Raw genomic sequence first — 15378 nt, 5'->3', positions numbered from 1 at the left:
GGTTTTGGATTTGGGTTATCATATCCAATTATAATATTATTTATTATTGTTGTTAGGTTAGCTTGAGAACATGCAAGTCCTTCAACATCTTCCATAATAGAGATTAATTTCTTGTATTATTTTAACAAATAAAAGCAAAATCCATCATGAGGCATTCAATTTGATATGGAATGGGGAACACCACATGATTCACATGAAGTTAGAATGGGAAGAACATGTGGAATAAATTGAGCACAGTTAAATCAAGCACTTCCATGTGGTCTCTCATTTTGTTGAGTTGATCCAACATGAATCGATAGGAAGGGGTAAACAACACATGATTCTTGTGTATCCAAATAATGCCAATAAAATATTTGGAGTGGGTCACAATTGGTATAAGATTTACAATAAATCTATAATATTAATAAATATTAAGTCAATTTGATGTGATAGTGACTATGTCCTAAATTCACCTATCAAATTAAAGGTCTGAAATATTACTCGACATATTTTTTTATAAAAAAATTTATAAAATTTTATAATAATAAAAATATATGATAATAAAATATTTTTTAAGATAATAAATATATCTTTTTATATTAAAATATTTTTTTTTATCTATTTTATTGATTAGATTTTATCTTATCTCTTTTTCCCATTACTCAAGTCTCTTTCTCTCTCTCTCATATAAAAAGATATATATATATATATATATATATATATGTGATTAAAAGAAAGAACACACACACCCTCCTCTACTTTCTCGGTAGTCTTCACGCTGTAATACTCTCTGATAAAAATTAAACGAAGAATATAGAAAGATAGAAGTTGTAGAAGAAACTATGAAATGTATAAGATGTAATTGTCTAGTTAATTTTGATAGTGAGCTCTTGATAGCTATTTATACACACTCAGTAGAGAGGTTATACACATTCAGCATGGAGGATTTTTCTCAACTGCTTAGAGATTTCATCAGCTGTATGTACATGAGAAACACGGAGTTGATGTCTAACAACTTGATCTCGCACAAAGTGGAAGTCAATAGCTATGTGTTTCATGCGAGAATGGAACACTGGATTAGCACATAAGTAGGTAGCTCCAATATTATCACAATATATTGTAGGAATAACTGTGGAGTTGACGTTGAGTTCCTTGAGCAGATTTGTGACTCAATTGAGTTCAACAGCGGCGATGGTGATGGCACGATATTCAGCTTCAATTGTAGATCGTGCAACCGTCTTTTGTTTTTTTGAACTCCAATTGATTGGAGTAGCTCCAAGGAAAACAATGTATCCGGACGTAGAAGTTCTATCATCAAAGTTCCCTGCCCAATCAGCATCAGCAAAAGCATGAAGATGGAGTGAAGTATTTTTGCGAAGAAAAATGTCATGATTAAGAGTCCCTTTAAGATACCGCAAAATTCGTTTGACCGCAGACCAATGCGTAGTAGATGGTCGATGCATGAATTGCGATAATTTATTGACGGCAAATGAAATAACTGGACGGGTGAGAGCTAAGTACTGTAAGGAGCCAAGGACTTATCGATATTAAGTCGAATATGTAGTAGGACTTCTATCACATAATTTAAGTGATTCATTGATAGAGAGAGGAGTTGTAACCTCTTTCATGCATGTTTGTCTTTGATAATAAATCTTGAATATACTTTCTTTGTGATAGGAAGAGACATGAAGGAAGGTGTAAATGTTGTTTCCACTTCCAAAAAGTAGCTTAAAGTTCCTAAATCTTTATGGGAGAATCGATCGGCCAAGTGCTTTAGAAATGCCTGAGTCTTCAAAGGATCATTTCCTGTGATAATAATATCATCAACATATACTAAAAGATATATTATGCTTTCATTGTGCTGGCGAACGAGTAACGAGGTATAATACCACTTCACGAACTTCCTCGGCCCGGTGGCGAGGTCGTGCCGTCGGCCGATACCCGAAGTCACTGTCGGCCAGGCTGACGTTGGCGTGGGTGAAGGGCACGGCCTCGTTCTGCATGCGCGCAGCGTGACGACGTTCTTCTTTGCCTTCCGCCCCAAAAGGTCCTCCAGGATGCCCGCCATCTTCGCCACCGGCACCAGCGAGGCGTTGCCAGGGTTTTATACTCTCAGCTGTGCAGGGCATCGCTTCTCGGCGGTGTTGAGGGCGCAGAGGCAACCCTTGACGACGACATCGTCGATGTAGGTGAAATCTCGCTGCACGGCGGAAGAGGGTGATGGGCTTCTCGGAGGGGATGATCTTGGTGAAGGAGAAGTATGCCATGCCGTAGATGTGGTTGCAGTGTAGCATGAGCCTATGGCCTCGCCGGCCTTGTTGGTGGCGGGCGTGGCGGGTGGAGCTCGGAGAAGGGGGCTTCGGTGTTTGAGGCCGTCAACGGAGGAGGAAGACTTTATGTATCTCATCAATCTTATTGGATCGTACAAATCTGATGTCTCCACTTTTTGGATTCCTCAACTTGTCGGATTCGGATCTTACGTTATCGGGTCGAATCCACCTACGATCCGAATCCGAGATTTCTCTGCTTTTGTTAGTTCCGAGATGAAAAATAAAGTTTTACGTTAACAATAATTAACATCGATTATTATGATCGATGGATTATAGGTTTAATCTAGAAAAATATTTTTATGATATAGGTGAAATATTTATCCAACATTTTTATTTTATATTGAGTCGATCTCCAAGTTGTTGAATTGTTAATGGGGGACCATTTTCCACTCATTAATTGTGCTTCCACAGTATTGGAAGTAAATATTTTCCCCATCACATATCAAACCTTCTGCAACACATTCTCCTTTCGAGTCTTAACAGTGTTGGAAAACACTGCTGTAGAGAGAACGCTGGGCTGATCTCCATGGTCAGATTGATTCTCATGTATCTTGGCAGCTCGGAGATCCCTAAAAACCAGTAGATTTTGCCAGACGTATATATAACCAAAGGGAGCAAGATTCACCTTGTGACCTTCTGTAAATATAGATTCGGTTTGACGAAGGAATTCTATGATTGTTCTCAGGAAAATGAAGCTGATGACAGGACAAAACTTGCACAGCAAACATGGGGGCCAAGACGAGCACTAAATACCACACGATTCCACCGCAAAGTTTGGGGTGGTGACAATTACATCACGATATATGTATGTGTACATAAAATGCTGCTAAATTTACGTGCTTTTGTTTTGTTCCACAGATCAGCCACTTCTCCCTCATGCTGACTGGAGTAGCCCGCTGTTTCAAGTCCAACCCTCCCTATTACCACGCCGGAATCCTCTGTTTTTACCACAGCGGCACCTGTCTTTGACATCTTTCTCGCAGAGTAGAAGTACATCCGGTGAAAAGGAGGAGTGTAAACATCAGTCCTTGCCTTATTTAGGACGGGAGCAAGAAGAAGACAGAAGACCAGCTCTTGAAACTGATAGATCGGTGCCGTCACGTGTCGGCCGGAGCACCAAGACGCCGACACCAGCAACCGACATGCACGGACCCGTAACGGCCTCCGCCGAGCAACGCTGATTGGGCTGCTTGTTCCTTAAATTGGAGGGAAGAAGAGAGTGTGGGGGAAGAGTGGAGATGGGGGTCTTGGGAGAAGGGTCGAGGTGGTGCTTCTGCTCGGGCGGAGGGAGGTCGGAGAGGGTGAAAGGTGGCATCTTTTGCTCCAAAGGTCCCGCCTTGGCCGCCATCTACGCCGCCGGGGGTGGGAGTGGCGGCGGCGTGGGGACTGGGTTCCTTATTCATCGTAACCTCCTTCTGACGACCCATGCCAACCTCCCTTCCGCCGCCGCCACAGAGGCCGCCGAGATCCGCCTCTGCCATGACCGCTTACCTGCCCGCCTTGCCCCCCAGAGGTCATTTACTAACCCTTGCCCAGCAAAATCCCCTTTTTTGGTACTCTAGTTCTGAATTCGAGTCTTCTCATGTGCTAAATCATTGCACAAATCTTTCCCTTTTCTGTCTCCTTTAGACTACAAGTTTCATAGATTCATCTTAAAACATCAAAATTTTAACTTGGGACTTGAGATTGGAATTCTAGTGCTTGAATTGTAGATAGATGTGGAAGTAGGCGGAATCATGACAGTGTGGTTATGAATGACCCCGTATTGTTCGGTTAAGATCTGCAACCATGTAGACAGCCTTAGTGGAAGCATTAAATTGATAGCTGCTGAATGGTTAATTATATAGGACAGTTGTATTTATAACCACCATTATGTCTTCAACTGTGGAAGGAGCATAGGACTTTTAAGACTGGCAACTGGTTGGTTGCTGTTCTTTTTCCTTCTTAAGAGTTTGATGATATGGTCAAGATAATATTTGTTTCTCAGCCATTTTTGATTGATTAGATACCTCATTATGTTTCTGAAGTGAAAAATACTGGGGAAGGATGTATTTTTGTGGTACAATTGTTTACTGCGTTTATTTAAGTGTATATTTTTCTTTCTAACAGTGCTTCAAAATGTTTTTGCGGCTTAAGATGTCCAAGCAATGGATTCAACTAGCATGAAGACCTGATCTTTGTATTCGTTATATATCACTAGATCAAATCTTTCACTATTATCAACTTGCATGAGATCTTTGTGTTAGTGGTTTTTATTGTGGTTGTGGTCATGATGTATATGATGGACCTTGCTAGCCACTGTTTGCAATAACTAAGGAAAGGTACATAGCCTCGATTATCCGAATATTGAGAAGTCCAATTTATGTGGATTTCTTTTTCAGCTTAAAATCAGTATTTAGTGATTACATCTGTTTTTTTTGTTTTGGATATGATGGCTTTCCTGTTGATGTACATGTTTAACATCCTTGATAATATATCTTATGTGAGAATAGAATTGTGGCTGTTATTGCAACTTCTTGACTTCCGAAAGCTAAAGCGAGGGTAAAGCCAAAATATGGCTTCAGTTTATTACTCAATTGTGTACCCATGAACTGATTGCCGATGTGCATTTTGGTGCAAGCCTTTATTTCGTAAATTGGTGCATGAGCATAATGAACACTGTGCACATTTTTCCCAAGTGATCGAGAGAAGCAATCTGCAAGAAACATATATGATTTAACTACTTAGCGCCACCTGGGTTTACCAAATCTTGCAGTGAAATTTATTTGGTTTATGTAGCTTAAGGTAATATAGCTTTCTGCTTATTATCTCTTGAATCAAGGGCACTTCCTGCTTCCATGAATTGTAAATACAGATTATAGCAAACCAAAAGCTAATAATAATGTAAGATATTTACTTCTGTTGAAATTGTGCACCCTATAAACCATTTAGAATTCAATAAAGGCAATCTTCATAGTAGTTATGGAAAAATCTGACGTGCTTTTCTTGACATCAGTGAAGGTTAATCTATGTTTTACTTTTCTCAAATGCAAATTATTTATTGGAAAAATGCTCTTAAATTAATGGAATCTGGAACATTGCGGTTAAAAGAGTGTGTATAAAGTATAATCTATGCCTCTATATCTTGGAACATTAAAGTGTGTGACCTCTGTATCAACACATAGCTTCATCACCTTTTTTACCATGGCTGTTACAATTTCATTGTTCACTAAATTTTCAAGCAGGACTAGAAGGTATACCATTCTCTTTTCTTGGAATTCTTGGAGCACATTGAGTAGATGGATGAAATTCTCACTTTGCCTTTATCAAATTTGTTGAGCCGAGGAAATATAAGCATTTTCGTTTTCGGATAAGTTTAATTTATTGTAAAACCAGAATATCTGAAAATTAAATCATGGGTAGAACTTCTAATTGTTCACAATCATATTATATAATATACAGTTCAGGTTTTGATTTAAACACCACTATTATAGTCTGTACAAAGTATCAACCAAGAAGGCCAGTAACTGGATCAGCTATGATAGTGCTTAAAATGTCTGCATCTTGTAAGATGTCATGGTATAGTATTATTCACACCATTTCACTTTTGCATCTGAAAGGACTTTCATTTAAGAATTTATAGTTGTTGCAGATTAAACATACAGAAAGAAGGTATTCAGATCAGCACCAACTATGGTAGTTTTCTTGTCTAAATTTTAAGTAAAGCTCTTCTTTAGGATTGGGTATGAGATCTCATGTATTTGCTAAGATTTGATTATATGTCTTCATACCTCATTAGGTAAACACTTAGGACAAGTTAAATCTGAAAATTCATTCACTAAGAGTTAAATGGAAAATGTGAAGAAAAAATAAGTAGCAAGAGCAGTATGATTAAGAAACAGATGAGTACATGAGAAATGATAGGTGCAAAGAGATGTGTGCACAGATGTCTTTTGGTCTCGTTGTCCCTCTTTTCGGCTATAGCAGGAACATGTCTTGTGCCTGACTGAAAAGGATCACCAACAAGTCTGGTCCCCTTAATTGCCATATGGCATTCTGGCATCATCTCCCAAAGAGGCATCAATTATGTATGGTCAATGTTACACTGCAACTGATTTAGAATTTCTTCAGTTTGATATCGGTTACTGAATGGGTGAATTCCATGGCATAGAAATGGAGTCTGCTTTTTTCGTTTTAACTAAAAATTGTGTACTGTGGTAGGTGGCCAAAGAATTAGCACCCCAAGAATGGAGGTCAACCACCAAAATGATTGTGCATGATGTGAAATTATATGGATTTAGACATAAAAAAGTATCAACCGAAATACAAAAATGTCCGATACAAAATTTTATTATCCACATCAAATTACGTAACAGATCAATATTTAATTGGTGCAGTTCCATGTTGATTTGATTGTCTGCATTGACTGCATAATGTTTTGCATCAAGCATTCATAATTTGTTCTTTTGCTTTAACAACAAAAGAAGATCATTTAAATATGTAGGATGATCTGTTGTTCTTTTGCTTTAATGCTTTAACAACAAAAGATGATCATTGAAATTACATAATTTGATCTTCTGGTTCATACTTCGTAATTTTTCCCTTGGTTAACCAGATTAGGCCATTGTACTCATGTTCCTTTTTCTTGTTCCAGATTTTTCATAACCAGTTCTGTTCTCGATCTTACTATAGTGGGGCTTGATATTCTGGATAGTGACTCACCCTCAGAGGTGCAGCAGCCTCGTTACTTGAAGACCTGCTTCAATCCAAATATAGATCTGGGTAATGTGGTTTATCTTTTAGGGCACACAGACAAAAAGGAGCTGGCCGTCGGTGAGGGAAAAGTAGTGATAGCCACTGACAACCTCATAAAACTGTTCATAGATGGGGTGGCATGGTGCCCTGGATCCGCTGGTTTTGATGTTCATGGAAACTTAGCTTTTATGGTATGTGATCCCATGAAACTTGCCTCGTCACCCACCGGAAGATCTGCATCCTCTTCGTCATCTCTATCATGGAAGAAAGATACTTCTATGCAGTTTGGGATCCCAATTCCAGTCATTTGTGATTGGTTACATCAGCACTGGGAAGGGAGCTTGGATGAGGTTAGCAAACCCAAGTTGTCTAAGATTCGATCAATGCCCACAGGACAGAAGAGTGGGAATTCTTGTGCTTCTTTCACCCTTCGCCGCGTCTTCAAGGCATTTGAGGAGGTGAATGATAATATCTTGTCATCCTCACCTGTCAATCGAAGATCAAAGTTTCAGCTTGGATCAAGCTGTTCAGCAAATTCAAATGCAATGTTCTCCCACGACGAAAACATGGCTATTGATTTAAGCTGTACCCATGAACAGGGGATTCCAACTCCGGAGATTTTTGAATCACCAAAACTCATTTCTGGGCCACTTCAGAAGAAGCAATATGCTCCAATCCAGCTCTTGGACATTAATTTCCCTCCGAGGGCTCCGAGATCTATCATTCTGCCACCGCCGCTTAAACAAGTACTCTCTGATGAAGATAATGTTCGAGGGTCTGAGCCTGGAAATGTGTTGAGAGAATATGACTTGTCACCAAAGGATGTACCACAAGCCAGTCGTGAAGGGAAATATAAGCTTCCCCCAATCGGCACTTGGCAAGAGGATCGCTGCAGTGTGCAGTCCAGTTCATCTCCATTGGAGATATCAGAGTTGCAGCATGAAGGCAATGAATTTGGTAGTGAAGAGGATACCATGTACTCTGCTGAAACCATGGAAAGCAGAAACATCCCAACCCCCAAAGAAACCAACCTCCAACAAGTAGGTAGGAGCCAGAGTTGTGTGAACTACAGCAGATGGACTTCCACTCGGAGGATGCTGACGGCACAGAGATCAGCCTCGCAGAAGCAGCGTGCCTTAACGCCTGCATGTAAAACACAATCACAGACCTCAGCATTGCCCCAAAGGAGCCATGATTTCCACAGTTCAACAGTCTCATCAAACATGAAGCGGAATAGCTTAGAGAATCCAAGGAGACCCCGTCGAAGCACGGTGCAAAAGCCTCAAAGATGGATGTTCTGATCATTTATTCGTCGGCAAAGAAAAAAAAGAGAGAAGAAACACCTTCGATCAGCTTGTTGAATCCGGAATTATGCTTCTTGTTATGTTCGTGCCGATACACTAGCTTTTTTGTTTGTGTGTTTGATATGTGCATAATGTTGTTAGATAAATAAACAGATCCAATCTAAATGTTCAGATCTGATGGGTGATTGTCAGGCTATTATGGGATATTGTAGCTCTGTAAATCTGATTTATTCAGTTTTCCTCTCATCTTCTTATTGAATGAAAGGAAACAAAAGAAGGAATTCTTCTCTCCTTATTGATTAAGATGAGCTTCTCAGCACTCAATAAATTCTTTGACAAGGCAGGCAAATGAGTGGAAATGGATACTCTTCCTCAACAAATATGGATCCAAACTCCCTCTTCCATTTCTCCATCTCAATCTTCCATTTCATTTGGTGCAATGAAATGCGCAAACTAGACTACTAATATATGCCTTCCAGGCTATAACTACGTTGACTCTCATCATCGTTCCATTTTAATAACCTCAGCTTCCTCCCCATCCCTTCCTCTCTCTCTCTCTCTCTCCTCTGACACATTGCAGTCGAGATGCTGTCACCAACCCCTTTGCCCTACCTGTAGCCGTAGACTCCCAGAAAAGCTGCGCCCGCGAGAAGGAGAAGCTTAAACAACAACTACAGTGAGAGATACTGCTACAAAGCAGCTGCCAAAGAGCCACTCCTTCAAGTGTGAGAAGAGAAAGGGAGAAAAGGTGAGCCGGTGAGAGATCCGCCGTTCGTTGATCGTGGCCTGGACGGTGGATCGGGGACGAGTGAAAGAACCGGCGGTCAGAGGAGAGACTCACGTACCTCCACGGAATCTGGGATTGATTGGATGGGAAGTGGGACCCGGTCTACCGTGGCATGTGAGTGGCCGAGTGGGGCTATGAATTAGCTAAGTGCAAAAAATAAAATAAGTGAAGGGATAAATATATTATTATTATTTTTTCAATTCTAATATATTAAAAATATATTTATTTAAATAATTATAATTATTTATTATTTATTATTATTGATTACAAAATAATTAGATATAAGCAGATATAAAAAGAATTCGGCAACCGCCGTTCCTAATATTGTGGGCCATAAGTGCGGTATTGCTGAACACAAAGACGCCAAGTGTTCTCTCATCACATTCTGAGTCATTAGTAAGTCATGATTACGCCCAAACCGAGCTTATCTTTTCTCCTCTCTCTCTCACTCTGAAACGATTCCTCCTCGCACATCTCATGACCTCCACACCAAAGAGTACACTCAAAAGAAGCACGACACCTGCAAGTTATCGACATTGCCACAAGCAAGCGCAGGTTTCTTTCTTCCGTCGACCACGGCGAAGGATATCGCGGCCCAAACTTAGTCTGCTGGGGATCTCGGTGGTGGGGCCGAAAGGTAACCCGGCAGCGACACCGATTCTCTGGGCCCCTCGGTAGCTGAAACAGCTCGGTGAGGCTCTCTGCGTCTCTCGCTCGCTCGTCGCCGCCGTTCGGCTTTTGCTCTTTGTCTGATCTGTTGCCCTGTTGATGTGGTTCTGTTGCAATGCGACCAATTCTTCCGGTGTTCGTCTCTCTTGCTGCTGCTTTCTTTACGAAAAAGATTATCTTTTTTTCGTTTGGATTCTTCTCGTCTTGATATGGATGAGACGGTTAACAAAAGGAAGCTCTGTTCTTTGTGTTCTTCTCAACACAAATCCACTTCGGTACTCTCGACTCTCCCGAAACCGATCGATGATCATTGAGCAGATAAAGTTCATTCTCCTCGATCCGTTAAAGAAACCCTAAGTGGCGGTTTCTCCGAACACATTCCAAACAGTGGAAAATTTGATTCGTCGCCAGTGCGCCTATTAGAACCGTAAAAGCATTCCACTCCTCGTCTTTTGCCGCACCTTTATCCAATCCCTCTTGTCTTCTCTCCCCGTTTTCGAGCAGAAAACCGCATAAAGATGGCGCCTTTCGCGCCTCCGTCGGTTCTCCTCGATCCCAAGCCTTCGAGAACCACAAGACGACTCCAGATCTTTCTTGGTGAGCGCCTGCCACTGAGCCGGAGTGTCAGGTTTCCAATGTTTTCCTGCAGCATGACTGGTCGAGCGGTTCACCAACCTTTCTGCCACTTCCTATCTCCAGCTCTCACCTCACCTGCCGTTAGAGCTCTCAGAGGAGTGAGGTAGGAGATTCCTGTCTCTCTCGTCTCTCTCTGGGGCTTACTTTTGTGACCTCAGTTCCGATTTGGACCAGGCTTCTGCAAAGCTTTGCCTTTACCATCTCTTCCAGCTGGCTCTGAGAAGGGTATGGTGGTTCGGATATTGGGAATGGCTTGTTGTTGCCTTTTCCTTCTGTTACAGTATGGGTTTCTACTGTGCCTCTTGTTTCTTTTATGAAAAGAGAAGGTTCTTTTAATGCTTCGATCCATCTTTTTCTGGCGAGATGTGTGTTTCTGATGGCTGGTTTTGTTTCACTTGATTGTGTAAAGCTTCAGTTCTCTGTCTCTTGTGGCCGTTCTATTTTATTTTGCTTCTGGGGACACCCATTGCTACTGTTTCTCACTGTTCTCAAAAAGTTCTCTTTTCCATTTGTTGTTCCTTTTTGTCTTTAGTTGCTTCTGCGAGGAGGAAAGTAACACTTTGGTGGAAAGCCAAATAGTATCAATTTCTTTTGCCAGCTCTGTCTGTGTATTAGATAGTGAGTTATGGTTATGATATGAAGCTTGTTCCGACTATCTGTAGTTTCTTTGTTGTCGTAGCTTTTCTCTTGTGTTTGCCTGTTCTTTTCTCTCACACAGGTATTGAATGATCCATTCTTATTGATGGGAAAGGGTAAGGATAAGAACAGCTTTGTGCACATCCTACTGAATTTGTTCTGCTTTGATCATGCAGATTACGCCTCTCAAATTAAAGATTGAAGTGCTCCAAGTTTTAGAGGTTCTCAGTAGCTGCATAAGCATGTCAACAAGAGGGAAGAGATCTCAGACGCTTCATGCCTTCTCATTCTTCGTTATCTTCGTCGTCCCCTACACGCCTTTCTTGCATGCAAGTTACACTGTTGAGATGGAGAAGTTGCTCACGCTGAGAGACTCACTTTCCCAAGGAAGAAACTTGTTATCTAACTGGTTTAACGTGGAAAGTCCCTGCAACTGGTCAGGCATAACATGTGTTGGTCCAGCAGTTCAGGCCATAGATTTATCTTACACACCCCTTAACTCATCAATTCCGAGCTGCATTGGTGAGTTCAGACATCTGAAAGCACTCAACCTCAGTGGCTGTGGATTCTCTGGTCAAGTTCCAGATTCGTTTGGTGATCTACAAACTCTGCAGTCCTTGGATTTGAGCAGGAATCAACTCTCTGGAGCTCTGCCTTCTTCACTTGCCAACCTCAAAATGCTCAAAGAACTTGTCCTTGACTCCAATTCCTTCTCTGGAGGCTTGAGAATCATAGTTGAACATCTGAAAGGTCTCACGAAGCTTTCGATCTCGGGAAATTCTTTCTCAGGGAGCATTCCACTAGATATAGGGAGCTTACAGAATCTGGAGTATCTGGACTTGAGCATTAACTACTTGTCTGGAACATTACCAAGCAGCTTGGAAAACCTCAGCAGACTCCTGCACTTGGATGTCAGCCGAAATAGGCTCTCTGGGTCCATCTTTCCTGGCATTGGTTCCCTTGGAGTTCTCTTAACTCTTGACCTTTCTTCAAACAGCTTTATAGGATCTCTACCAAGTACCATTGGCAGATTGACAAGTCTAGATTCTCTCTGGTTGGGTCGCAATGGCTTCACTGGGAGTGTTCCAGTAGAGATTGGCAAGATGAAGCAGCTCAAAGTTTTCTCTCTCCACAGTTGCAAGCTCACAGGAACTGTTCCGAGGGAGATCTCTGATCTCAGGAACTTAATAGATTTAGACATTTCAGAGAACAATTTTGAAGGGGAACTACCTCGATCTATAGGAAATTTGGTGAACTTAATGTATCTGGTTGCAGCTGATGCTGGGTTGAGTGGGCATTTACCAGAACAACTAGGCAGCTGCAAGAATCTAAAGATCCTAGACTTGTCTTTCAATTCCTTCTCTGGTCCTCTTCCTGCAAGTCTTGCAGGACTCGAATCTATCACTACATTTATCGTAGAAGGAAATCACCTGGAAGGTCCCATTCCCCCCTGGATTTCGAACTGGAAGATGGTAAACTCCATTAGGTTGGGCAAGAACCAATTCAGTGGATCTTTGCCTCCACTTGATCTGCCATTTCTGACCTCATTCTCTGCTGATGCCAATCAACTCTCTGGAGAAATTCCCTCAAAGATATGTGATTGCAGGTCCTTGTCTTCTCTCTCTTTATCGGAGAATAAACTAACTGGCAGCATCGAAGAAACCTTCAGAGGATGCTCTAATCTTACTGATTTGATCCTACTTGGGAACAACTTACATGGTGAAATACCAGACTACTTGGGTGAGCTTCCACTGGTTACATTGGAACTGTCACAGAATAATTTCTCTGGACATGTTCCGGATCAACTGTGGAGATCTCCAACGATTCTAGAGATATCTTTGAGCAGCAATCTACTTGCAGGCTGCATTCGGATCGCCGTCGGCAACATTTCTAATTTGGAGAGACTACAACTAGACTATAATTTTTTTGAAGGATCCATACCGAAGTCCATTGGCAAGTTGAGAAATCTGACAAACTTGTCTCTGCATGGAAATAGACTATCTGGGGAGATACCACCCGAGCTCTTCAAGTGCACAAACCTTGTGGCGTTGGATTTGGGTTCAAACAATCTGACTGGTTCTATTCCAGAAGCCATATCTCGGTTGAATCTGCTGGACGATTTAGTTCTGTCGAACAACCAACTCTCTGGTCATATTCCAGGTGAGATCTGTGCTGGATTTCAGCGGGCTGCTTACCCAGATTCGGAGTTCACGCAGCACTATGGTGTGCTCGATCTTTCCTACAACAATCTAACAGGTCAGATCCCTGCGGCCATCAAGAACTGCGCAGTGTTGAAGGAGCTAAGGCTGCAAGGCAACATGCTCAGTGGCAGCATCCCTCCTGAGCTTGCAGAGCTGACGAACCTGACCTTGCTTGATTTCTCCTTCAATTCCCTCAGCGGCCCGATTCTGGTTCAGGTTTCCCCATTGCAGAGCCTACAAGGTCTTCTCCTGTCAAACAATCAGCTCGGTGGTCTCATTCCAAGCGAGTTGAGCTTGATGCTCCCCAGCTTAGTGAAGCTCAATTTGTCGTCCAACAGGCTGACTGGTCCTATTCCGGAGACCGTCTTTGACATCAAGACACTTACAGATGTTGATATCAGCTCGAATTCACTTTCTGGTTCAATCCCGTTCGGTGGCAGCATTGCCAGGGGGATCAGCTCCCTGCTTATCTTCAATGCCAGCAACAACTACTTGAATGGCACCATGTCGGAGTCGGCGTCGAATCTTACCTCCCTGGCTATTCTTGATCTCCACAACAACAGTATCACTGGAAGTTTGCCGTCATCGCTCTCCAAACTTGACTATCTGACTTATCTGGACCTCTCCAACAATGGGTTTCTCGGCGACATCCCCTGTGACGTCTGCAGTATCGTCGGGCTTTCCTTCGCCAACTTCTCCGGCAACAAGCTGTACAGGTATGCGCCTGAGGAATGCGCTTCAGCAAATCGATGTGTAGCACAGTTGGTACCTTATCCACCACCAACTCGATCACCAACTGGGGGCTTGATTTGGGGCGTCGGGCTTGGTGCTGCAGTAGGATTGCTAGCTCTGGTGTTCCTTCTGCTCAAGTGGAAAGCAATGAGGCAGCAGTCCCTGGATCTTGTCTCCACTGACAAGGCCAACTTGGCAGCCGTCGAGCCGGCCTCCAGTGACGAGCTGCTGGGGAAGAAGATGAAGGAGCCATTGAGCATCAACGTAGCCACATTTCAACATGCCCTGCTGCGGCTGACTCCGAGCGAGATCATGAAAGCTACCGAGAACTTCAGCAAAGCTCGAATTATAGGCGATGGCGGTTTCGGCACCGTCTACAGAGCAGTTCTGCCGGAGGAATGCGTGGTGGCAATCAAGAGGCTTCACGGTGGCGGCCAGTTCCAGGGCGACCGCGAGTTCTTGGCAGAGATGGAAACAATCGGGAAAGTGAAGCACCGAAACCTCGTTCCACTGCTCGGATACTGCGTCTCCGGCGACGAGCGGTTCCTGATATACGAGTACATGGAGAACGGGAGCCTCGAGGTCTGGCTGCGGAACCGAGCTGATGCTGTCGACGCCCTCAGTTGGCCCGTAAGACTCAAGATTTGCCTGGGATCCGCTCGTGGCCTTGCCTTCCTTCACCATGGCTTCGTGCCTCACATCATTCACCGCGACATGAAATCCAGCAACATCCTACTCGACAAAGACTTCGAGCCGAGAGTCTCAGACTTCGGCCTCGCACGTATAATTAGCGCCTGCGAGACGCATGTCAGCACTGACCTCGCGGGGACGTTCGGATACATCCCGCCGGAGTACGGGCTTACGATGAGAGCCACCGCGAAGGGGGACGTCTACAGCTTCGGGGTGGTTACGCTGGAGTTGCTGACGGGATGGCCTCCGACGGGACAAGAGGAGGTGGAAGGCGGCGGAAACCTGGTTGGGTGGGTGAGGTGGATGGTGGGGCGTGGGAAGGAGGCTGAGGTGTTCGACCCATGCTTGCCCCACGCCGGTGGCGGCCCGTCCAGGGAGCAGATGATGCGGGTGCTCGCGGTCGCACGCGCATGCACCGCCGACGAGCCGTGGAAGAGGCCCACCATGCTCGAGGTGGTAAAGATGCTCAACGAGATTAAGATGGAAGCGTGTGGTGATCTCGTTACCCGCCATGTCTGATAGATGCTTGCTGGTATGACCTCAGTAAAATGCAGTAGAACAGAGACTCCTCGTCAACATGCATTATGTCGGACGTTACGTACATGTACTATGGTAATTGGATGTAACATGTCGGTATTTGATGGATTATACAATCGTAACGGTACCGTCTATCTTCCTTT

At 43.2% G+C, this 15378-nt stretch overlaps 2 protein-coding genes across 2 annotated transcripts; both read left to right on the top strand.

Annotated features, from left to right (window-relative positions):
- The first annotated feature begins 3178 nt into the window (after positions 1 to 3178).
- Positions 3179 to 8650, top strand: LOC135674562 (uncharacterized). Its single transcript, XM_065184517.1, has 2 exons — positions 3179 to 3822; positions 6943 to 8650. Exons 1-2 carry the CDS (start codon positions 3548 to 3550, stop codon positions 8342 to 8344), a joined length of 1677 nt encoding a protein of 558 aa, XP_065040589.1. The 5' UTR covers positions 3179 to 3547; the 3' UTR covers positions 8345 to 8650.
- A 925-nt stretch (positions 8651 to 9575) lies between these two features.
- Positions 9576 to 15336, top strand: LOC135674560 (leucine-rich repeat receptor protein kinase MSP1-like). Its single transcript, XM_065184514.1, has 2 exons — positions 9576 to 9825; positions 11252 to 15336. Exon 2 carries the CDS (start codon positions 11318 to 11320, stop codon positions 15215 to 15217), a length of 3900 nt encoding a protein of 1299 aa, XP_065040586.1. The 5' UTR covers positions 9576 to 9825; positions 11252 to 11317; the 3' UTR covers positions 15218 to 15336.
- The last annotated feature ends 42 nt before the right edge of the window (positions 15337 to 15378 follow it).

Source organism: Musa acuminata, chromosome BXJ1-5, assembly GCF_036884655.1.
Source record: "Musa acuminata AAA Group cultivar baxijiao chromosome BXJ1-5, Cavendish_Baxijiao_AAA, whole genome shotgun sequence".
Classification (NCBI taxonomy): Eukaryota; Viridiplantae; Streptophyta; class Magnoliopsida; order Zingiberales; family Musaceae; genus Musa; species Musa acuminata.
Note: the sequence above shows the minus strand (reverse complement) of the source record. Positions and strands in the feature narration are given on the sequence as shown.